Source organism: Pholis gunnellus (assembly GCF_910591455.1).
Source record: "Pholis gunnellus genome assembly, chromosome: 10".
Taxonomy (NCBI): Eukaryota; Metazoa; Chordata; class Actinopteri; order Perciformes; family Pholidae; genus Pholis; species Pholis gunnellus.
In genome coordinates, this window is record NC_136537.1 from 19,029,320 (window position 1) to 19,052,681 (window position 23,362).

The 23,362-nt window shown below is 41.5% G+C and overlaps 2 protein-coding genes across 3 annotated transcripts; both read right to left on the reverse strand.

The window, feature by feature from the left end:
* Nucleotides 1–846: 846 nt before the first annotated feature.
* Nucleotides 847–9,155, reverse strand: sfxn5b (sideroflexin 5b; the record flags this gene model as incomplete). 2 transcript variants are annotated; one of them, XM_079168015.1, is made up of 14 exons in its annotated part: nucleotides 847–924; nucleotides 1,204–1,321; nucleotides 2,720–2,805; nucleotides 3,043–3,158; nucleotides 3,471–3,561; nucleotides 3,967–4,032; nucleotides 4,252–4,308; nucleotides 4,622–4,675; nucleotides 4,819–4,844; nucleotides 4,954–5,008; nucleotides 5,123–5,149; nucleotides 5,309–5,386; nucleotides 5,991–6,059; nucleotides 9,099–9,155. In XM_079168015.1, the coding sequence occupies 14 exons, from the start codon at nucleotides 9,153–9,155 to the stop codon at nucleotides 847–849; spliced, it is 978 nt and encodes a 325-aa protein (XP_079024141.1). The 2 variants fall into 2 exon arrangements, with proteins under 2 accessions (XP_079024141.1, XP_079024140.1); XM_079168014.1 differs by having other exon boundaries at nucleotides 2,714–2,805.
* Nucleotides 9,156–11,781: 2,626 nt separating this feature from the next.
* rab11fip5b (RAB11 family interacting protein 5b (class I)) lies at nucleotides 11,782–22,592 on the reverse strand (the record flags this gene model as incomplete). The annotated part of the gene is made up of 6 exons (XM_079167755.1): nucleotides 11,782–12,042; nucleotides 13,590–13,725; nucleotides 14,971–17,373; nucleotides 17,990–18,581; nucleotides 19,553–20,085; nucleotides 22,213–22,592. 6 exons carry the CDS (start codon nucleotides 22,590–22,592, stop codon nucleotides 11,782–11,784), a joined length of 4,305 nt encoding a protein of 1,434 aa, XP_079023881.1.
* Nucleotides 22,593–23,362: the final 770 nt, after the last annotated feature.

Consider the following 23,362-nt stretch of genomic DNA (forward strand, 5'->3'; position numbering starts at 1 on the left):
CCTCCGAGTCAAACTCACAAAGAGATGCAGAACTGTAGATTTAGGACAAAGTTCTAATCTTGGAATTAACATGTCAGCGGCATAAAATCATATCATTAATTTTTTTTCTTTTTAGACTCATCCCTAATCTTTTTCTTTTTCTTTTTTGTGAAACACTAGAATAGTTTACCTCTTCCAGTCTCTACAAATGATACTAGTTACAGGCAGATATCATTTAGATTTGTTTATGGCTCACAAGATTAAGGAGATTTGGGCTTCAAATAAGGATAAATCTAATGTTAGCTGATAAACTTACGGTGACTAACCTGTGGACAAACGAGCTATCAAAGTTGACAATACTGTCACCCTTCACTTCCTCACATCTCACTGTGTTTTCAACTTTATCGTTTCCATTCACTCTCACTGCTCCCATCAGCCAAACAGGCTCCAGTTTCCAGTCAAAAGGATCGTTAACAAAAACACTGAGGCAGCTGAAGAGCCAGAAAAAGTCAGTTATTGCCGGTTCAAACTGTATTTAAACCCTCGTCATTGTGTCAATGTGTGGGAAACACTGTTTTGTACACATTAAAATAATTTCATTAATACTAAAAAACTGATTTCACAGTAAATATATCATCATTTCTATAAACAGAGCTTCTTCTTTTTAAACCTTGACTCATTAATTGCTGTGATCTTGAGAACCGTGAAATAGAAAACAACCCTGTGTTAGTACCGATGATCTACGGGCTCAGCTGTGATGCTGCAGCAGAAAGACTCTCAACCCGACGAGTTTCTCCCTGACAGCTATTCACAATGCAGCCTCATTTCCATCCTCGTGCTCTCCTCGCTCCCTCACCGCGGCATCCATCATAAACCCTTGTTGTAGGTCAACACCTTGCAATCTGTTGCCATGGCTATCTCCGGCTCTAGGCAAGACACCTCAATCTGCAACAAAACAAACAAAAAAAAAGCACAAAGACTGAAAGTCAAAATGTTAGCTCTACATCGCTCTGACTTAAAGCGTTGGAAATCATTTAGACTTTTAATTACACATGGGAAGAGACATCTGGAATAAGAGGTGAACGCGAGCTCGTGGGCCGGGGCTGTGCAATGTCAAGTGGTGTGTGTGTAATTTGAATTTCTCCCCAGCTGCTCCCCTCTTTTTTTTCAGCCATCTGGCCTGGAATTAGCAGTAGGGTCGGTTGAAGCGACGTTTCGCCGTACCTGAGACATCTGGGGGAACAGGCTGATGGCCACGGGCAGGGAGAGGCCGAAGGTAACCAGGCACACGAGGCTGTGGACGGGCAACAATAACCGGCGGTTGCTCTGCAGGAATCGCAGCCTAAGTCAAGATAGTGAAAGAAAAGAAACGTGAGCCCGCGGTGTGCATCGATCCCCAGATGACTACTGCAACAACAGGAGTTATTTTTGGTTTCGGAGAAAAGACACGTGCAGAATTGGGGGGGGGGGGGGGGGGGGGGGGGGGGGATTTTTCACAATTAGTGAGTGTGAGATTAATCTGTCTGTGTGAAAGTTACAGTTCCGGGTTTAATGAGCCAGACACTTTATTTCCCCTTATTTATTTATTTAATAGTTTTAAAACACTTCTGTATTATTTCATTTTGTCCATTTCTCTTTACATTGTCTCTGGTTGTGGCCTACTTTCCGAATGAATATATAAGAAGCACTTTGGGGCACAACATATGTCGACTCTGGCTCAGTAAACAGAGAAACATGCAGATTATTTTTAGACCAGAATCAAACAGACAATCAGCCCTCTAAAGACAGAGAGCAATAACCAACAATAGAGAACAGATGACGTAATGGAAGAAAGGGGTTTTTGATGCAGGTTAGCCAAACCATGAAATAGATCAATTACATTATGTAATGATGTAATTTAAGGTGTTTTTAGAATTTTACACGCTGCCGTCGGTACAATCTTAAAGCTGTAGGAAAACCCTCAAACCTTTGTGATGTCACTCTGCTAAACTAGTCATCTTTTAGCAAATGTATTTATTAAATGAATCTGTAGCTCGCTTTAATTTAACATCATGGGTTTAGTTTAGTCTTAACTCACTATGTTCTGTATTTTACCTTTTTAGGGCAGAATGAAATCAAATGCTTCATTGCTTCAACTGCCTTTAAAAAAACAACAAATGTGCTAAAAGGAAGAATGACTTTCCTGAGTTATTATATTTTGGGATATTTGCACGAGTTCCTCTGACCCTGTTTTCAAAGAAAGTTTAATCACGTTGGCCGCTATAGTTCCCAAACTGGGGACCGGGACCCCCACAAGGTGTCGCAAGATAGATCTGAGGGGCCGTAAGATGAGGTAAGAACCAGAGAAATAAAATAATGATGCTTGCTTTGCTTTGAAGTTTCTATTTCTCTACTGAATTAATGAATAATTTACTGCTACTATTCAGGCCTAAAATGAATATAAAGATCACTGATTCTGACTAATCTCTCATTAATGCAGCATAATAAATTGCTGTTTTTCTCTGAGTATACCTGAACACTAAAAGTAACTTAGAACCTTTTCTAATCTTTTTTTTAAAGTTTTTTAAGTAATATTTGAAGCAAAAATGAAAAAAAAAAAGACTGAACGTGAGATGCATTTTTGACATTTTACAGACCAATCGATTACTTAATCTGTAGATTAATCAACAATGAAAGTAAATGTTACCAGCAGCCCGAGTGATCTTGAAAGTAAATGCCACCTATTTATTTCTACACAAACCTCTCTAGGTAGGACATGATGATGGGGGGCAGGACAAAGATCGGCATCGGGAGGACCACACGTGTGAAGGCGGTCTCCGTGATCGCCTGGGGAATCAGATGAGAACATTGTGCACACGCTTCATTTCAAATACTGCAATGAGTTGGATTTAATTTTCTCTTTTATGGGATCAGCTGTGTGGTGAGTGACAGGAGCCGAGCAGGAAGTGATGCCTTTTCTTATCATCAGCCGCCATCACAGTAAGCAATCGTGAGTCTGTAAACATATTCAGTGCAGTCGAGTAACAATTAGCCGAGTATGCAAAAGTAAAAAAAAACACTCACATGACTTGCAGCAATTTTGGAGGATCCCACCACGTTCCCGTTGTTGTCCAGCACATCAATTCCTTCAGATAGCTCATTGTGTCTCATCAGGCCCACGTTACAGATGTTTGCGCAGGCTGAGGACGGGGAGAGAAAGAATTTTAGGATTTCATACATTTCCACGTGAACATGTGCTGAAGACGAGAAAGAAGAAATTCCTTTAGAAATGTTTGTAGGAATACTCTAAAAACACTGAAAAAACCCCTCAGTAAAATAAATATTCTAATAACAGAAATGACATTGGTGCAATTTACAAGCTCTGAAATGTTAGATGTATGTACGTAATTGTCTCATTTGTAACATAGAAGAAAGTTAAGAGTGCAACACCAGTCAGATGTTTTGACTCTGACCACCAGAGGGCCACATGATGCTCACTGGTACCAACATACCTACAGCTGGGAAGGGGACCAGTCTCTGAATTATCATTCTGGTGGCAGGACTCAGCTTGTTGGCCTTCTGAATCAGCATATTCAGCCCCACCTAGTGAATACAAAAACACTTTGAAAAAGAAAAGCAACATCCGATAAGATGCACCAGGTTCATCTTAAAGAAATCTTCTATCAAAACCAACTCCAATCAATATAGCTTTTGGTCAAAACGCATGTTACATACTTTAAATACTGCTATACAGCAGAAATATTACTTGTATTTGCAGCAGTACTATTAGTATTGCTAGTAGTGTTACTGTGGCTAAAACGTTGACATAAACACTTCAAGCTGAAACTCTTTTGTACATAAAACATCACTACAACTTCTTCTGTACGCTGAAGAAACAAAGCAGCTCATGACTTAAATGCTCTCTTGCGCAGGTCAAATTCACAAAGAAAATAAAGTATAGTATCCTGAAAGAGGATAATGAAGTCATTGAACAAGAAACCCACTCACTGCAATAGAAACAGCGCTGGACACAGCTCCTACATAGCCTTGAAGAAACTTGGATGTTGGCGTTGGCTGAAGGAGGAGCACATTATATATATGTCACAGCTTTATACATGGTTTACTCTCTATAGTGGCATTTAATGTCTTAAGATGATCTTTAAAAAACACTACACGTGATATTCTACTATATAAAAAAAATCTAGAAGACTCAAAATGAATATATACATATTGTATATTTTTAGAAGTATTTGAGGACTAAAGATCTGAATATCCAGAGGTAATAGTTCCCACCTTTGTGGCGTTGCGGTTTGCGAAATTCACACAGGCATTGTGACTCTGGTTCAGCCACTGTAGGAAAGAAGGAAGGACATAAGGGATGAACAAAGGAAAGAAAGAGGTAGGATGGAGGGAGGGAATGAAGGAAAGAATGAAAGGACAAAAAAAGAGAAAAGAAGGGAAACAAAGGACATGAAGGATGAATAGACACATAGATATTTACAAGCTTACATGTTGCTTTATAAAGCAACAGCTTACAGAAAGAAGCAAACACGACAATGTTCTTATTCCAGTGTATAACAGCACTGCATGTACACAATAAAACTGCGCTTACCAGATGTTCAAAATGTACAATAAATGCAATGGTTAAATGTTTTTACAGTACCTGCCATATAATGGTAGACACCATAGTCTGATTTGGAAGAAGAAGGCCAATGACCTAAATGAGACCAGGGAATAACAGCTTATTTTTGGGGCAAAATAAGTCCAAAGTCTCATTTCCCCTCTCCCCAAACACAACCATGTAAATGGACATCTGCACAGCCATGATTTTAAATGTATGATATTGTATATGAGACTTACAATCGGTGTTCCAAATGGTACATAACCTGCACAGCGAAGAAATGATGTTCAGTGTAAAAAAATAAATAAAAAAATGAGGACAGAATGGAAGTAGGTTCAACAACTTAAGCAAAAGATCTTCATCTGAGGTCGTACCTGACATTCGAAATGGCATGAAGATCTTCTCTCCTGTGTCAGGATGAATGATGGCCTGCGTGCAGAGAGCATGGCATCATCCTCATGCTGCCAGGAGCCCAGAGGCTTGAATGTATGGGAGGTGCAGACAACCTGAGCCTACCTACAAGTATCCAGAGGAATCACTTACCTGCTTGATCTTCTGGGCTTCCCACAGCTGCACAGGTAAACACAGAAGTACTCTTTAGGTTTATAGTTTATAGTTCACATCTGGTTCGGACACCTTTAGTTTTTTTTTGTGGTGATAATTGTGTGTTTAGTCTTTAGGGAGACTCTATACTGCAACATGCTCTGAGTTGCGTGGATAAATACTCACCTGAAGGTCAGACACTCCAGGTGGAAGCTCGCCATGTTTGTAGTCATCAAGTAGTTTCACGCATTCTTTCAATCGTTTCTAAAGAAAAATATTAGACTTTATTAGGCTGAATTAGACTGGGAACGCATTCATGTTTTGGAACGTAATGAGAAATATAAATATATTTATCTGCAAAACCCGAAAAAGAAGACAATCAGTTATACACAATATATTTTAGTCTGTCAAGTGCTTTAATTTATCATTTAAGTGTTTTTCAAATGTCAGAAAATAGTCTTAATAATAGCCCAACATGGCATCTTGATCAAAACCCCAAAAATGTTTCTAAATCAGGAAACAGTGAGATTTGAGAGGCTGGAAGCAGCAAACTCTCGCTCTCTCTCTCTCTCTCTCTCTCTCTCTCCCTCACTCTCACTCACACTCACTCTCACTCACACTCACACTCTCTCTCTCTCTCTCTCTCTCTCTCTCTCTCTCTCTCTCTCTCTCTCTCTCTTTCAAAAAATAACAACTAATCAAGAATAGAAACGTTCAAACGATGAATTAATTTAGCTTTACAAATGTTTAATGTTGTCTAAACAGGAGCAGCTGTATTAGAAATCTGACCATTTGTTCCGTGGCAGTTTATGATACTTTATGAAACTTTGTACATCATATCAACAGTTTAACAGGTTGTTTTTGTTACCTCGGACACAAACAGGGTGCTGGGGTCAATGATGTCTATGAAGTGTCTCAGTCGACCGAGGAATGAGCCCTTGAGAAGACAAAGTTCACACTCAATGAAAGCACAATGTACAGACACAACAGCTGATCATCTCTGTGAATGGATCATTTCAATAATCCTCTGCAGTCTGAGAGGATTTGTCGCTGCTCACTTTGCATTCATTCATGCTCATTTAAACATGCTAAAACGTTGCTTTGTCTGTTGCACTCGGCTGATTTGAAAATGACACTTGTGAATTTATAATGTTACACAGTTTATTGTTTTATATATAAACAGGGCTGTAGGCAGAAATAGAAAATGATGTAATGTATTCAAATTACTCCAATTCAACCCCACAAAATGTTTAAATAGGCTACAGTACAAACCAAAAAAACTACAGCTAAATGAATACATACTTTGTATCTTAATACATTAATTCATTTAAAGCAGTAACTTTTATCAAAATACTGAGGGGACTTTTCATTTCTTTAGCCATGCTAGCTGTTTCCCTGTTCATTGTGCTAAGCTAAGCTAACCTGCTGCTGGTTGTACCTTCACTTTTATGTTCGGGCAACAAACAAAAAACAATCCCATTTGACCGAAAGCGAATAAGTGCATTTCCCAAAACTGTTGCTCTATGTTTAAATTTCCATGCCGGACTATGAATCCTGACTTTCTCTAGATGAAGACCATGAGATGCAGTTGAGAGCTCTGACTCATGAGTAAAAACACCTCCCATAGAATGTGCAAATGCACAAATCTTTGCTAATGAGTGTTAATGAATGTCAATGAGAAATGATTAAGCAGATACTTTGAAATGCTGCCATAAGGAAAACTGAACTGTTAAAATATCAAAACAAAACACGTCTAATTATCAAAAGCAATAAAATAAGTGACAAAGTCTCTGCTATCACCACGGAACAATCTAACAAAATACAACTGAGATGTTAAAGTAAAATGTGCCTTTTGAGATGAACTTTTAAATGTGTGTACTAACAATCTTTGACCAAAAAACACATTCCTCCAAGTGAGGCATGGAGCTGCTGGTCAAGTGCCCTGTTTTCTGTTCCCTTCACTGTCTTCATCACCATGCCAATCGCTAACTATGAGTGCCAACAGTCTGAAAAGGCCCAACAGCAATTTATGCCAAGAGCCTCTTTGGCAAACCAGATGGGCGAAAACATGGCAGCTTCAATCAGATTCCCTCGGAGACCGTAATCAGTTATGAAGGGCAGAAAACAGAGTGGAAAGACAGAGGAACAAACCCTTCTGGATTTTAATTATCTGTTCAGCACCGAGTCCTAATTGAAATGACTGGAAACCAAACCCAGTCCTGCTAAAGACTGTAAATAAACCATCTCTGCTGTACTGTAACCCTGACATTCAAACGTCTCCTCCTCTGACAGGCCATATGTGCTGCAGTGCTGTTTTGTAAGAGCGGGGTAGACTGAGGATCCATGTGAGGAGCCCGCTTTAATTATGCATGAGCTTCAGCTCCCCGGAGAGTACACAACAAGGCTCGCAGAGACGGAGCGCGGCGGAAAGCACAGACAAACTGAGCAATGCTGATTCAAACGCTGGCCTCATTCTAACTGCTTTGACGCAAGGAACTGAAAGTGTTACAGCACCTTTATCACCCCGACATGAACTTCAGCTTTCAGACGGGAAAATAAAAAGGTTTTGTGAGGAGACTTCCTAAAAACACAGCAGCAATAGGAGCCGGAAACCAAGAATTAGTTACACTCTTCCTTTAAAATGATGCGTCGCAAAAAATAAATACAAATAAAAGTAATTCACATGAGACAAAGGGTGTAAATGAACGATTATTTTTGTGAACCATGCCATATCCTGTGTTATACTGTCCCTCAAGCCTCCAACATAAGAACAAGACCCCCAGACTGAAAGAGACGCACAACAACGTCATCTCGCGTGTCAATTTGAAGTCATTATTAGTGGTCGTTTTGCATCTCGTGTGGCCATTTTGGTCGCTTTCTGACTGTTTTGCAGTTGTTTTGTGTCTCTTTGTTGTTAATAGATTGACTTTTCAGCAAGAAATGTTAACAGTCACTTCAAACTGAGGCTCAGGCACAAAAGGCCATCGACCCCCTGGACCTGTGCCCAGTAGGCTCAACATTTAAGAGAAGCTGTCTCTTGTGCCTTTCAGTTGACATCCTGCATTTTAGATTTATACATACGAGTTGTATTAATATCAGTTAAAACAACAGATCAAAAAAGTTTAGAGACTTATTTACACAATCTGTTTAATAGCATCGTGTGAATCATTTTCTTTGAGGTGCTTATTATTAAACGGCTCTGAATAAAGAAGCCTTGGCAATGTAAATGTCACCGGCTCCCTGGGTTGATAAGTCAACGTGAAGGTCACATTATCTCTCAGGGCTGACCAATGCAAATTCATTTCTGAGTGAGGACGGAGATTTGAGTAATGGGCTCCTGATAAGGAAGGACAGTCCATTAATCTCGATCACATGTGAGGCCACAATCAGAGAGGATCCTGAAGAAGAAAAAGAACTTGAGGGTGTTGAAGTGTGATTTGTATCAGATTTATGTGGGGGGGGGGGGGGGTGTGATGCGCAGATCTAGAGATTGTATAAGAATTCTCCATCTTAAAGCCTAAAATAAAAAAGGAAATGGAAAGAAAAACTGTTATACATAATAATCGTGATAAAACTGCCTTTAAATGCCGCTCAGGGTCCCAGCGCCGGTCTGCAGACCTTAACGGTGATATAATCTCTCACGGAGCAGCAGCGAAGCAAAAGGGTGTGAAATCTGTCAGTGATGATAAACAGCGATGTGAACCTGCCGACAAAACGATTATCTCCACTAGTGCATCTATAATAATAAACTCCAAACTGATCCCAATCGAGCTCAGAAGTTCATTAGCAGCTCAAAGTTGTTGCGGTTCCATAACAAAGAACCGGACCGCAGATCAAAGCCAACTTTCGCTACAAAGTGTGAGCATCCGGAGCGGAGCGGCGCGAGGAGGATGGAGGGGCTGTTTTTCACCCGCGAGCCAGAAAAAAACAAAATGTCATAAATTCCCGTTTTGACTTGAAGATAGAGAAGTCTTACCTGCTCGTATCGGGGTCTCCCGAGCTGGAAGGCTGGACATGCTGCAGATTCCGCCATGACACCGAACTATGTATTTATTAATGAAGTGAATCATGAACGGATCTCCAAGTGGAGGGAACTACATTCGGTGTGTAACTAGTGAGCCGCTCCGTCTGTCGGGATGTGTAGTCTTCTCGTTTGCGTTCACACTGGCAAAGTTGCGCCGCATGACTACACATCCCAAATAATCGATAATGTGAAAGCTATTGCATAACCGTTCGGATTGATCTTGGGAGAGATAACAGTTCACGCGCCCCATAGGTGTCAAGATTGACCCAATAAATCATGTTTGTGAAGAGGCGTGGCCTGAGGAGAGCAGCGCGTGTGTGCGGAGTATCGATCAGGCTGCTGTCAGGGGCAAACATATAACCTGGAGCAAAAATACATACATATTAGTCTACACAGTGGACACTTTCAGTATGCTCTTGTCATTAGGTGCCAGAGGGAAATATGCTGCTTCTTTTCAAATTGACTAAAGCCTGTTAAATGTGCATTAGTTCTTTATTTGTGCATATATTAAAATTAAACTAAAGAGAGGAGATATACAATAACATAAGGAAATGCAGGTGTGTTGAAAACAAGGATTACAATAACTAATGTTTGTACTGCAGAAATCTTCTCAATCATATTTCTCGTTTCATGATCTATCCCACTAAAGAAAACTTATAGAAAATAACATGGAAGCTCGCTGTCTGTGTGGCTGAACACATTTATAACCTCATCCCTTTATAAATGTGTTTCAGTGGTACATTTACTCAAGTAAGAACAATTTGTATGTACTTGTACATTACTTGAGTTCACACATGTAAGATTATCAATATAGCATATAAATCAACAATACATAAGGATATATTACTTTAGGTTAATCTACCCAGTTTTATATATAAGGTAATAGAAATTAGCTCCACTTTTACCAGCTGCAAAATTAAAGTGATACACACTAATGCATCAATAATTATATCCAGTAATGTTGTATACATTTAATTTCAAAATCGGCCATTCTGCATAATGAGTACCTTTATTTGTTGTACTTTAAGTACTTTGACGCTAATACTTATATGTACTTTTACTGAAGTAAGATTTTGAATGCAACATTCTACAGTGGTATTGCTCATATTACTAAAGAAGAAGATCTGAATACTTGTCAACTGGAGGCCACTTTTCTATTTTTATATCTTGTTTTTTTATTTAAATGTGAATATGCAGCTCAACCTTTGTTCTGAGAGTAGACTGCTCAGTCTAAACAGGTAATGTACTAAATCTCTTTGGGCAAAAAAAACACAGCCTATGCTGTTATATTTTGCTTTAGAGTAGACATTATTGTAAACCAGCATTTCACTGAAATCAAAGCTGAGAGGGAGAGCAGTGAAGTAAACAGGACAGCCTGTCAGCAACAATCTACAATATTACCTCTAATAAATCAGATCGATTCAAATCTCTTTGAGAAAGCCAAGGTCCAGGCTGAACCAGAAGGTTTCCGCTCAAACTGTGCAGTTAGGAGCGTCCTCTAGTGGAGGGACATGAGCAGTGCTGCAGCATCTCATACATACCAATAACCATCTCTGTGCAGGATGTTTAGTTTCTGTCTGATCGGTGACAAACCAACAACACAAGGACCTCACACACTTTGGCTCATGTGCACTTTATTTGCTTACAGTACAGTACTGCGGTCATGTAAAGCATTGCAAGTAGCTACAGTGGTACTAGAGTGGCATTAAAGAATATATCATCATGACAAAGGTATTTTATAGAAATAACTTATAATAATTATCTTATCTATTGCATTGATGCTGTTATTTATACAGTGAAATTCTACTATTTCAACAACAAAAAAACGCAAAATGGAAACAAAAATAAAACAATATTTTGTACAAATGAAAACAAAGAAACAAAATATAAATAATGAGACTTCATCTTCTTCAGTCTTTTCGGGCTCAAACGTGATTAATGTTTTTCACTTATCATAGAACAATGTTAATGCAGAAAGGTCTCTTTTTATAGTATTCACATTGCAGCACAGCGTATTATGACGTGTTGCTATTCTTTGTAGCATTTCTTAAATTCTATTTGAAAATATGCAATTACCTCAAGTTAACCTTGGCATTTCATAAAACAGTTTGAGATGAAAACCTTGTGTCAAAATGACATTTTTTGCACTTATACAGCTGTAATTTCAAGGTTCCTTGAGCTAACAGCATATTTTGACAGAGGAACTACTTTAAACCCCAAAGTGAAACGATCTTTTCTTAAGCCTGTATATTATTTTATGCATGTTTGAAAGCAGTGAGTTTAAAGTTTGAATTGACAACAGCTGACTATCTTTAATTACTCTACAAAGCATGAGTAAAATAATCATTCGGCTTTGATAGAAGCTCTTATTTATTCTGTTTTCTGTTGGGATAGTAACCAGCATGCATGTTGGGTAATATCGTGTCTACATCAACAAGGCAGTATTAGCAGTGAGAAGACCTGGATGATTGTGAGATCAGATTCCGTGGAGCATTAATTTGATCACTCTAGAATAGTGATTCCCAATCTTAAATAATAACCGTGTTTTGCACCCACTCTGGAGGAAACCGTATTCTCGAGGGTCTTAGTCGTGTGCAGCACACACACACACACACACACTGTTATCGCTCTGTCGTCACTTGTGTCTAGTGCGAACTTGAAGCAGCGTTGGTGTCTGCTCCATGATCCGCAGTAAAAGATTATCTATGTAGTCCTCCATGTCTCGAACCTGTAACTTGACCTTTTTCAGATCCGCCTCACATTTGTGCAGCTGCGCCGCCTGCCGCTGGGAGGCCGACTCCTGCTTCTGCATGTCCATCTCCTGCTGCAGCAGCAGCGAGATCAGCTCCATGTTGGTCAGGTGCTGGTACTGGGCCGAGTTGTCCACTGGCACCTCCTACGGGAGAGGGAACCGGAACAGTATGGATGTATTATAGATGCATGTATGTATAATTATTATTATTAATATAACAATAACTTTTATTTATATAGCACCTTTAACAGCAGAGTTTACAAAGCAAAGACACATTTAAACACTGATAACACAGTGTCAACAATAAATGAAACAATAAAACTGATCAATACAATAAGAAGAAACTAAAAACATAAAAGCCAGTCTGTAAAATGATTTTTAAGAAGTTTTAGAAGAGATTGCGGATTATGTGAGCCTTATCTTGTGTGTGTGAACCTGGCTGGTAAATGTCACAGTTAAAGCAACAGTTCGTCATTTAGGGAAATACGATTATCCACCATCTTGCCAAGAGTTAGAGGAGAAGAATAATACCAGCCTCATATCTGTCCATTCAATATGAGGCTGCAGCCAAAGATGGAGGCTGGAGGAGACCTGATTTAAATCCAAAGGTACACTATCGTATCAATTTTCTTTTCTAACTCTCGCAAAAAAGCTTAATTCTCAAAATGTCAAACTATTCCGTTAAACAAAAAATTGTAATTAAAATAACTGGCTTATTACGATATTAAATGGATATTAAATGACTTCCTTTGGCATTAAATGACAATGGTAAATATGAAGTAAGTCATCCATGCTCCAGTCCCGCAGTGTGTTTATTAACACCGAGTGCACCGCTGCTGTTAATAAATGCTTATGGAAGCATTTAATAGTCTGTGGACCTAATCGCTTTCTGTGATTTAGTTTGACATGTTAATAACTCAATTCTTACCGCTGTTTGCACATAGTGAGACTCAAACGGTGTTATGGGTACATTTTGAAAATGTAATGTGATTTTTTTGGAGCCTGTTTGCCAGTTATTGATAGGTGACATAATGAATGGTGATGGTAGTCTGCACACCAGCTCAAATCCACAAATTACTGTAGGAACACAATAACACTGAGGGCTGCGATTTGTAATTTCCCACTGCAGTTTAAACCCCATCAGACACAATTACAGAAATGTGTAACAGAGATTCCCTCAAAAGCAAAAACAGTTCATATCTTAAGAAGTACAATAGTTACAGGTGATAAACAATAGTTACAGGTGATAACCATTTAGGTTAAACTGATGGTGGCAGGACCTGCTATTCATTTTTCCTTAACTGCATCAGAATCACCTCATTGTTTGACGTACTGTTACAGAAACAGACCAAAGTGTTACCGAGGAAGGCTGGAAATATAATTTTTTACGACCTGAAATCTCGTAACTGGGCCAAAGAATTAATGGGATCAGCATTTTTCTCTCCAGTGTTTGAAAGTGACCTCAGTCTAAAAGGGAGCCGGTAGGTTGCAGCTGCACGCTGTCATGTGTGACTTATTTACTTCATGGTAGTAATAACACTCAATCACAAGGTGTGGAAGCTGCATGGTAAACTACTCAGCATATGTGCAATACATATATCTGGTGTGAAATGTCTTTTTACAGAAATATCACAAAAAAAGCATCTAATGTTTTCTTCTAGCCGATTAGTTGTGTTCTTGTGTCACCGTACCTGACTCCTCTCAGGTTCGGCTGCGGCCTGGTGGGCGCTGCGTCCAGGGTTGATGGTCGACTTCAGCTTCTCCAGAACCGAACGACTGTCCTTCTTTTCCAATTGACTGGAGGTCAACGGCTTCACTGGGTGAGTTCTGCAAAGTAAAGAGGTTAGCACTCGTATTTCAACACAGTACGTTCACTATTAGGTGCTTAACATGACTAATCTTGTGTGGTCAAGTTACTGTATATCAGTTCAGTCAGCATTTTTCACACACACTTCAAAGCAGATCAGAAAATCTAAAGGAATCTGTGAAAAGAGCAGTGAGCAACAACCTCTTTGAGCATTACAAACTGCAACCATATCGGTCGAGTTTGAACAGGAAATGTACTAAAATGCAAGTGCAGTGATTCGCTCGCTACTGCAGGATGAAATCATCTGGGGAGGAGGGGGGGGGGGGGGCACAGGGTTGACTTATACAACAACAACAACAACAACAACAGCAACAACAGCAAGGGAATGTCTAGAAACTGAAATTAGAATAAAAACTAGAATTTAAGCCACTTTGTGATCGCAGCAGAAAGAAGAGCTGAGTTTCTCTTGTTGCTTTTATTCTTGATACACTCTAAAAGGAGATCATTTAAGTGATTCATTATTAAATTAAAGCCATAATTAAGTGACTCTATGGTGATTTGTCCTTTTTTTTTCTAAGCCAACAAACATGATAAAAGCACAACAATTCTAAATATGAAGTTCCCTCCCCCGTATCTGCCGTAAATATAGTAAAAACAAAAGCACTGTGCATTCAGTATCTCACAAGGAACAGGAACGATTTGTTTCCTGGGACTGTATGTCTAACTCTGGGTGCCCTGAAATATTTCATCCTCTCTACCGCAAAGTGGTTCTTCTGACTGCCTAAGAATACATCTTCTGTACAAGTACTGCCCTTTATTTCTGGTGAGCCAAAACGTCTGAACATACAATTCTTCGACATAACCTCTGAACAAGATGACATATTCTAGTGATCTCAGACATACAGGATAGAAAGTCAGCTTTCATTTAGTACTCTAGATATCTGGACATGGTGTATCAGGTGGTCGAAGTAGCTGCAAAAGTAGCTAAATTTAGGCAGAACAAAGAAGAAAAACAGCACATGTACAATAGCCAACAAGAAACGGAATAATGAGATGAATAACAGAAATGTGAAGCAAAGCCAAGAACAAAGCAGCAGGTATCATCCAACCACGTTGGATGTAACAAACTTATAAAACATCAAGCCGCGCCAAACAGTAAACAAAGCAACAAAATGAAAAACCATTACGTGTTTTCGTAGTGCATGTGGAGATCTACAGCTGGTTAAAAAGCTACACATGTCATATCCTGGTGTGAGGATTCTCACCTGCTCTCCTGACGGGGCAGGCTGCTAGCTGGCTGAGTCTCCTCAGGCAAAAGTGAGTGCCGTGCATCGACCAGGGGCTGGTCAGTGGTGGAGGTGGTGGAGTAGGAGGAGGAAGAGGAGGTGTAGGGGGCCACAGCCAGAGTGGTGCTGGGCCCCGTGCTCGAGGGGTGTATGGAGGGGCAACAGACAGGGGTAGGGTGGAGCGCAGCCTGGATGGAGGAAGAGGAGGGTTCCTGCAAAGATTGCCCAATCTTTGACTTTGATGGGGTTCTCGAGTTTGGTGCTACCTGAGCGTGAAGGTCTTCAAAAGCGATATCAGAGGGTTTTCCTGTCCCTGTTGTGTTGTCTTTTGAAGATGTTAGTGATGCTGCATTGGGATCGTCGGGATGTGTGGCGTTATCTACTGGTGCCACTGAGGAAGAAAGAGCTGATTTAGAGGGCTGGTACGACGACGGTCCTTCCCTGACTTCTGAAAGGTTTTGAATGAGGGACAAGAATTGTTCGAACTCTCTGTCTCCACCTTTGCTTTGGTTGCTTGGGCTGCCGCTGCTGTTCTGTCGAGACACTCCTTTGGGTCTAAAACGTGCACTCACCACACCAGGAAATGTCTCCTTCTGGTTTAGTGTGCCTATTTCAGCTTGCGGGTTTCCATTACCATCAGAGTCATTTTGTGTCTTTTTAAAATCCCCTACACTTCTTGATAAAACGTCACTGGTTTCAGTTTCAAAATCGGCTGCATCAGACGTTTGATTTTGTGACGAGAAAGAAGCGACCTCTCTGCTGTTCACCCCGGAGTTACCATGTGGTGCCACGTTATTCAGTTCACAATTGTCTTTGCAAACTGGAGAGACTTTGTACAGTTTGTTGGATGAAGCAGTCATTTCAAAGGAAGAGTTCATCTCAGGTATGTAAGTGTCCTTCAAAGTGAACACATCCTCAGGAGCGGTCGCTGTCTCCACATGGTAAGCAGCTATCTGTGAAGCTCCTGACAGTTGTGGAAAAGTCCCGCCAAAACTCATGATGCCTTTGAGAGTGTCAACTACCTCCGACTGAGAAGAGCCGTCTGAATCAATGAAACCAAAATCGGAGTTATTCACATTCATGTTCAGATCTCCTGAGGTTAATGAGAAAGACACATTATTGTTGATGCATGTGGTTTCCGGTGGATAAGACTCCATCTTCTCTACTGGAGCGGTTATACTACCGAGTGCTTTTGCATCTGGCTTTGAGGAAGTAGTAGATGGCATGTTTAAAATATCTGCTACAAATGTCTCACTATTAAGAAGTATTTCAGGTCCTAAGTTCATAGATGTGATCTTATTTCCTGCAGTTTCTTCAGTGCTCAAAGATAAACAATTTACTTTGGGTTGTCCGTAGTTTCCTCTGCACATGCGTCCGTACAAGTCTTGCTCAAACAACATCCCTCCCCAGCGGTCGGTTTCATCCTCCAAAGGTTCATATTTGAACTTTTTGAGCTTCTCTTCGGACATGAATGCTGGCGAAGTAACTTTTGTGTGCGGCTGAGAGGGAACGCTGAGGGAGTCGGAGGTCTCGCTGCTGGTGTGAGGGTCTGGAGACACACTGTTTCTTTTGCTTTCTCCCTCTCTTCCACGTTGCAGCGAGGCCACGCCGGTCTGTGAGAGCAGGTAGGCTTCTTTATGGACAGCCAGCTCTTGACCTCTGTGCAGCCAGCCATCAGAGTAAATCTCGCTCACTGAAGTTCGTAAAAGTTTCCGAGGAGGCAAAGGTGGAGGCTCCTCCTCGCATGTTTGCAGCTCTTGTGCTGGATTATTGCTGCTGTTGTTAACTGGAAGATAACTATGTCTATGAGATGAAGTTGGACTGGTTCTCAGCTGTTTCTGAGGAAGACTCCCTTTAGGTGAGTTGAGCCTGCTGGAGGCGAAGTCATCAAACGAGTCGTCCGATTCTCCTGCACTCTCTGACATGGAGCGAGGGGCGGAGGGGTTCTGTGTGGCTGCTTTGGGTAATAACGCAGGCAGAGATATCTGCCTAGCTACCGGCCTGGGGCGCTCCCGCTTTATGTAAGCCATATTTGTCGCGTTAACATCGTGAGCAGGGCTGGATGTGCAGGGCTGGGAAGGCAGAGTGGTGTAATGAAATGGGGATGAGTCGAAAGGAGGGGACCTCTGTGACTCTTCTGCTATGAGATCCTCAAAAAAGGGGTTGCGCTGCATATAGGAGGGAAAAGGGTTGGAGGGTGAGATTGGGGTCGAGGCGGGAGAGGAGAAGGGGGTGAAGGGATTGGTGTGATTGCAGTCGTCAGGTGAGACATGACCGGAGGGGGAGGCAGAGGGAGGGGAGCACTGAGATGATACGGGGGAGCGAGGAGGGAGGGGAGGGGGTACATCTGAGCTGCTTTCTACCTTAGGAGAAACTTCCAGCCTGTAGAGGAAAATAGGGCACAATAGTCCTCTTAGTTAATGATGCGCCACGTTACCAAATGGGGAACATCTTTCTTACACAAAACACAGCAGACAACCAAAATATTAGGTGACATTCCTGTTACCTAAAAACCTCCGCGAACATCAGTAGGTATCAAACTGGCCAAATGAAAGAATTATGAAAACAGTAACTTAATTGAAAAAAAGCAGAGCACATTTGCAAAATAATCAAGCAAAAATAAATAAAATGCATTGTAGCCATTCAAGACCATCTGCCCTGGCAGCTAATCAGCTGAGTGAGCGCATACAACGTGGAATGATTTTCTTCACATCCTTCTGCGAAAGCATTTTTTCCAAACCACCGTGATGTTGCATCTTTGATCGAGAGAAACGCCGACACATGTTGACAAAGATAATGGAAATGCTTGGAGTGCCATTTGTGGAAAATATAGTATGAGATGAGTATATATAAAAATGGAGTATACCATCACATTTTCTGATGAGCATGGAGCAGAGCAAACACTGAACTCAGGCCTCCCGTGTGCCTGATGCTGTGCCCGGATAGAAAATGCATTTAAACACTGTGGAGCCCAAAGGAACGTCTGTAAGCGACTCACCTCGGCTTGTTGTGGGATTCCCCGGAGCCAAACCAGCCTCTGAGCCTCCCCTCAGATGTCAAACCAGCCTGGTTCAGGTCTGACTTAGCTGGCAGAGAATCACTCCTCCCTCCAGAGAACAACGTCTTTCTTAGCTTCCTCCCTTTGTCGGGCGAAACAGCAGCAGATGAGACGACCGGCATCTCCGCCTGCACAGGGCGACCCCCTTGCTGATTTGGAGGAGACGATGCCTGAGCTTCCTTTTCGTCCTCCTTTTCCTCTTTCTTCGTCTTGTCAAAGGACCAGCGTCGGCCCTCGGCGGAGGAGCCTCTGTCCTTGGTGAGGTTCTGCAGGGATCGAGAGAGCGGGGAGCACTTCTCCAGCAGGACCAGCTTGGACTGGTGGGCTCCTGAGCTCTTTGGAGTCGACGGCTCTGAGTCGTAGACGTGGCTGCCATTTATACACAAGGAAGACTTGGACTGAGTCATGGTCTGACCTTTCAGAGACTCCACTGCAAGATTCGATCGAGGGAAGGCTGTCGTGATCTTACTGGCTTCATCGCTGAAGGCTCGCTTGTGTGTGAGAACCTTTGTGGTGTGCTGGCTGGTGAGCACTGATGGAGGGAAAGAAGAACTGCGTTACGAAAAGAAAAATAATTTCAAGTCTATTTTTATGCGATCAGATGTAAATCTGCAAAAAGGTTATTGGATCTGTGTATTGAGGGAGATGATACTCAATTTCTTTCCTACTGTTTGCTGTAAAGCAGTAACAACTGTAACCACACCACTCGTGCAACAAGCTTTAAACACAACATGACCTTATCGTCTAAGTTTGAGGTTGTTCAAGCCAACAACATTTGCTTATTCACACATGCAGCCAGCGTTGCCAACTTAGCGACTTCCTTGCTAGATTTAAGAACTTTACAGACACTTTTAGTGTTTTATTTCTAAAAAGCGACAAGCGACACATTTAGCAACTTATTCAGACCACCAGGGAAAAAGCTAGAAATGTGCAATATTGCTTTAAAGGATGCACTATGACATCACAAATATGCAAATGAGCGTAGGACATCATCATTTTTCGACTATAAAATGTCCCACACAGTACATATCTTGGTCACAATTGTATGGGATCCTTATGCGTATATGTGGTTGTGATAAAAAACATAATATAAGCAGACATATAGTTAGAATGCTTTTAATCTTAAACTGATAATTGGTATCGGCCTCAAAATCAAGTTTTCATTGAACTGGAACTATAATTTGATATTTATCAGCAGAGGCGTTAAGCTCCCCGCTCCCAGATCTTGACCCTCATATCAATTTATATATATAAGGGCCTAAAATACTTGCCATGCTCATTAAATACAGCACATAATAGGAATAGTCTGCCTGCGATTTATCCCTGAAGCTTAATGCTTTATCTCTAGTTATTTAATGATGTTTGTAAAGGTTGTCCTACTTTCCAGAGAGGTGGCCCACCCTTTGCCTTAAAACACTGTGGGAATGTGATTTATCACCAGGCCTCAATGAAAACAGTCACCAGCCTTCATGTCACGCACATGTAAATAACGTCAAGGCCTACCTTTTTTAGCTAAATCTGTCTCTCCGTAGTGGGTGTCCACCCGCACTTTGCTAGTGTAGATGGGGGAGCTGGGAGGGTCTGACATCAGATCCAGGCTGGGTGGAGGGCCGGGGTTATCACTGACCATGGAGGACACACTGCTCTCTGAAGCCAGGGACGAGCATGACCTGGTGTCAGATGACTTGCGCAGCCTCCCTTTGAAGAAATCTTTCATCTTGCTCCTCTTCTCCTCGGCTATCTCCACATCTCGTGGCTCCGGCGAGCCTCCTCCCTCCTCCTCTCCAAACGGATGCCCCAGGGATCCTGACAGGGCGGCGAAGCGGCCTGGCACGATGGCCGAGGAGGACTCCATGTCCCCCCTCTTCCTCCCCGTGACGCGATCCTTGAGCTTGCCAAAAGCAGAGCGAGGTTTGTCCTTTATGGTGAGGTCGAACATGCTGGCTGTCATGTTGTTGCGAGTGAACTGGACTGTAACCTGCAGTTCACCACGTTCCTTCTCCTTTCTGCCCGCCTTAGAGTTGAGCTTGAACCATCTGAAGCCACAAAGGAAAAGGGACAGTCAATCTTATATCAGTGCTTCAAATAAACACGTGACTGAAGTGTGATGCTATCTGTTTAAAGCACAAGTCAGAGGTTGAATGTGTTATCTGGCCATTCCCCGGGACAAAACAAGCATCAACAAAAAACATTGATTTCCTTTACGCAAAACTTTCCACATATTACATAATCTGGAAATACTGCTCGGGGGTTTGCACTCATAATCTTTGACAACAAACTGTTTTTACAAGCCTCAGAAAAGGAAATCGAAACCCAAATTCCTTGAGGTTAGAGACAATACTGTATCAAGAGTCAACCAATCCAATCCTCCCTCTGTTCCTGCCTCCTAAATCCTTTGAGTGGACCAGAGAAAGGGTTGGGGAGCCAAAACTAACAGCAGGAATTCAGTGAGTTTCACTGAGCGGAGAGCCCACAATTAAAGCCAGATGTGCTGTATTGCTTTAGTGGTGAGTCCTGTTGCGTCACCTGTCACATACTCACAATCAGGAAAATTTGAAAAAGACTGAGCTATTTCCAAGATGACAATAACTTACAATAAATACAGTATGTAAACTGAATTCACATTCTAACTCACTTTGGAAACCAAAACCACAAAACTACACATGTTCAATCATAGTTAATTATCATTGCATGTCCCAAAGAAACCATTTAAAAAATAAAAATATTTCCACTTCCCTGCTGTTTTCAAAACTGAATGTGATGAAGAATCTGTCACTCCTCCTCACATCCTTGTACTATTTATATCAATGCATTGATACCAAGTTCACCAATCCACTTTGACAGATTTCCAAAAGATGTCGAAATGATCCCCACCTTTATCAGCTCCAACATTAAAGTGATGCACACATTATTGCATCACCTATTATAATCCAGTCATATAACATATATGATTCTATGCCAATCTGCAGAATGCGTGCTTTTACTTTTGGTACTTTAGGTTTATTTAATGCTTACTCTTATGCAGGACTTTTATTTGTAACATAATTTTTCTACAATGTGGTATTGATACTTTTATTTAAATAAAAGATATCCGAGTACTTTTTCCACCCCTGCCTGTCACAGTCTGACACAAAAACATGACACATCACTTCTCTTCATGTGTGAACAGCAAACTAGTGCTGTTTAAAAGTAAACGGAGGATGTGCATTGTGCTTAAAGGTGGTGGCTTTCTGGCTAGAATCACTTGTTCCACAGTGGAAACTGCATCTCATCTTGTTGATTTGCAGTGCATTGTGGGAACCGCTTTAGACTAGAGGACCCGCATTTAATGAGCCTGTATCTATTCAGGGTTCAGGCTTTAGCAGTTTTCTGTGTCGTCTTTGCAAAAGACAAGTTTGATTTAATTGTTTAACTCTCATCCTCTCTTTTATCAGCTGCTGTGTTTTTTGGGTTGATAATCACAATGAAGGGATCATTAAAGTAGGAGAGAGGAGGAAACTACTCCCAAAATAAGATACTGCAATAGTGATACATCATAAAAATATCATTTAAATGAAGAACTAAAGCTGCTCGTCATTCACCTGTACATTTTACTAACCTAACAATATCCAGTGGTGGAATGTATGTAAGTACATTTACTCAAGTACTGTATTTAAGTACAGTTGTGTGGTACTTGTACATTACTTGAGTACTTCTACTCCACTACATTTTGAAAGCCAATATTGTATAATCCACTACATGTATCTAACAGCTATAGTAACTTGTTACTCTGCAGATTTAGATTACTAATAAGAAATATAATCAACTAATGAATCATGATGCATTATATAGATTAAAGTAGTTGAAATGAACCTTTTACCATGTGCAATATTAGTGATGTTTACACATTAATGCATCACTAATTATTATCCAGTAATATGATTCTGGATAAAGAATACTTTTGAGTATAAGCTAACACTTAAGAAAGATCTTGAATGCGAGACTTTTACTTGTAACAGAGTATTTCTACACTGTCGTATTGATACTTTTACGTAAGTAAAAGCTCTAGGAGTACTTTATCCATCTCTATCTGACACAAAAACACATCACTTCTGTCTTCTGTGTGAGCAGTAAACTGACATGGTTTGTCATGCAGGCTTCATTAATTAAAAACCACAACATACTCATCTCGAGGACACATCCCCTCCTGAAATATCCTATCCAGAGGAATGACGGTTTGACCGAGAAACACGTCAAGTCCGATAAGCACCCGGTGCATGACCGTGAGGACCAGGTCCCCGCTCCCATGGGGGTAGGCGCCCCGGCCGCCGTCCTCCAGGATCCCGGGGAGCAGCTCGAAGCAGCACTCCTCGTTCCACTCGGGCACCTCCGCCTTCTCCACCAGCCCGGTGGTGTACTTCTCCTTCGCCACCTGGATGATGGTGTAGAGGTAGCGGCTGCCATGCTTGCCCTTGGTTCGCAGTCCTCTCGCGCGGAGGACGGTGATGTTCACGTGAGTGGGCACCCATCGCTGATCATCGTCCAGATCAATCAGTGACATCATCTTGCACAACGAGTCTTTGTGTCCTTTATTAGGCGTAGTTTCACTTAGTGTTGTCAGTTCATTTGGAGATCATCCCCCTCTTTGTGTTGCGCCAGAGTTTCCGTGCTGCGCAAAAAAAAACTCCACCTCTGCAGAATATCTCCAAAGTCCGCGGAGCCTCACAGGGTTTACCCGAGGTCAGTGTCCAGACAGCAGCAGCCCGGGCCTGTGTTCAACTGGAAGCTCCGCGTGCCATTCCCAAATCCAATCAATGCAAACGAAGTTATGAGAGCTAGCGTGCTGGAATCATCCCAAAAGCTCGTGCTACATGTCGCATCAGTTAGTTTACTGTCCGAGGTTCTGCTCGTTGTGCTCACGGCCCGCCCTCCTCCAGAGCAGCAGGCCCGCATACAGTGAGAGAGATGCCGCAGAATTAAAGAGAAACACCCAGAGCTGTATCAGGTCGCACGCTGCTGTCATGAGAGGGGACACGCGGAGAGGACGCGCATTCAGCAGCTCGTCCTCGTGTCAGACAGCAGGACATTCTGACCGGAAACATCCGTGAAAAATCGTTTGATGATTTCTTTTTAAAATCTTTGTTATCGTCTTCAACCAAACCTCTGGATCAACGCGTCGTGCACGTGCAAGGCTGGTGCGAGCAAAAAGATAGAGACAAAATGAAAAGCCATAGAAAGACAAATTAATTGAATTATTAAATTGATAGCAAATTGAAAACTGATCAACTGATTAAAATATGTTATTCAAACATTATTAATAGACCATTAAGGCTG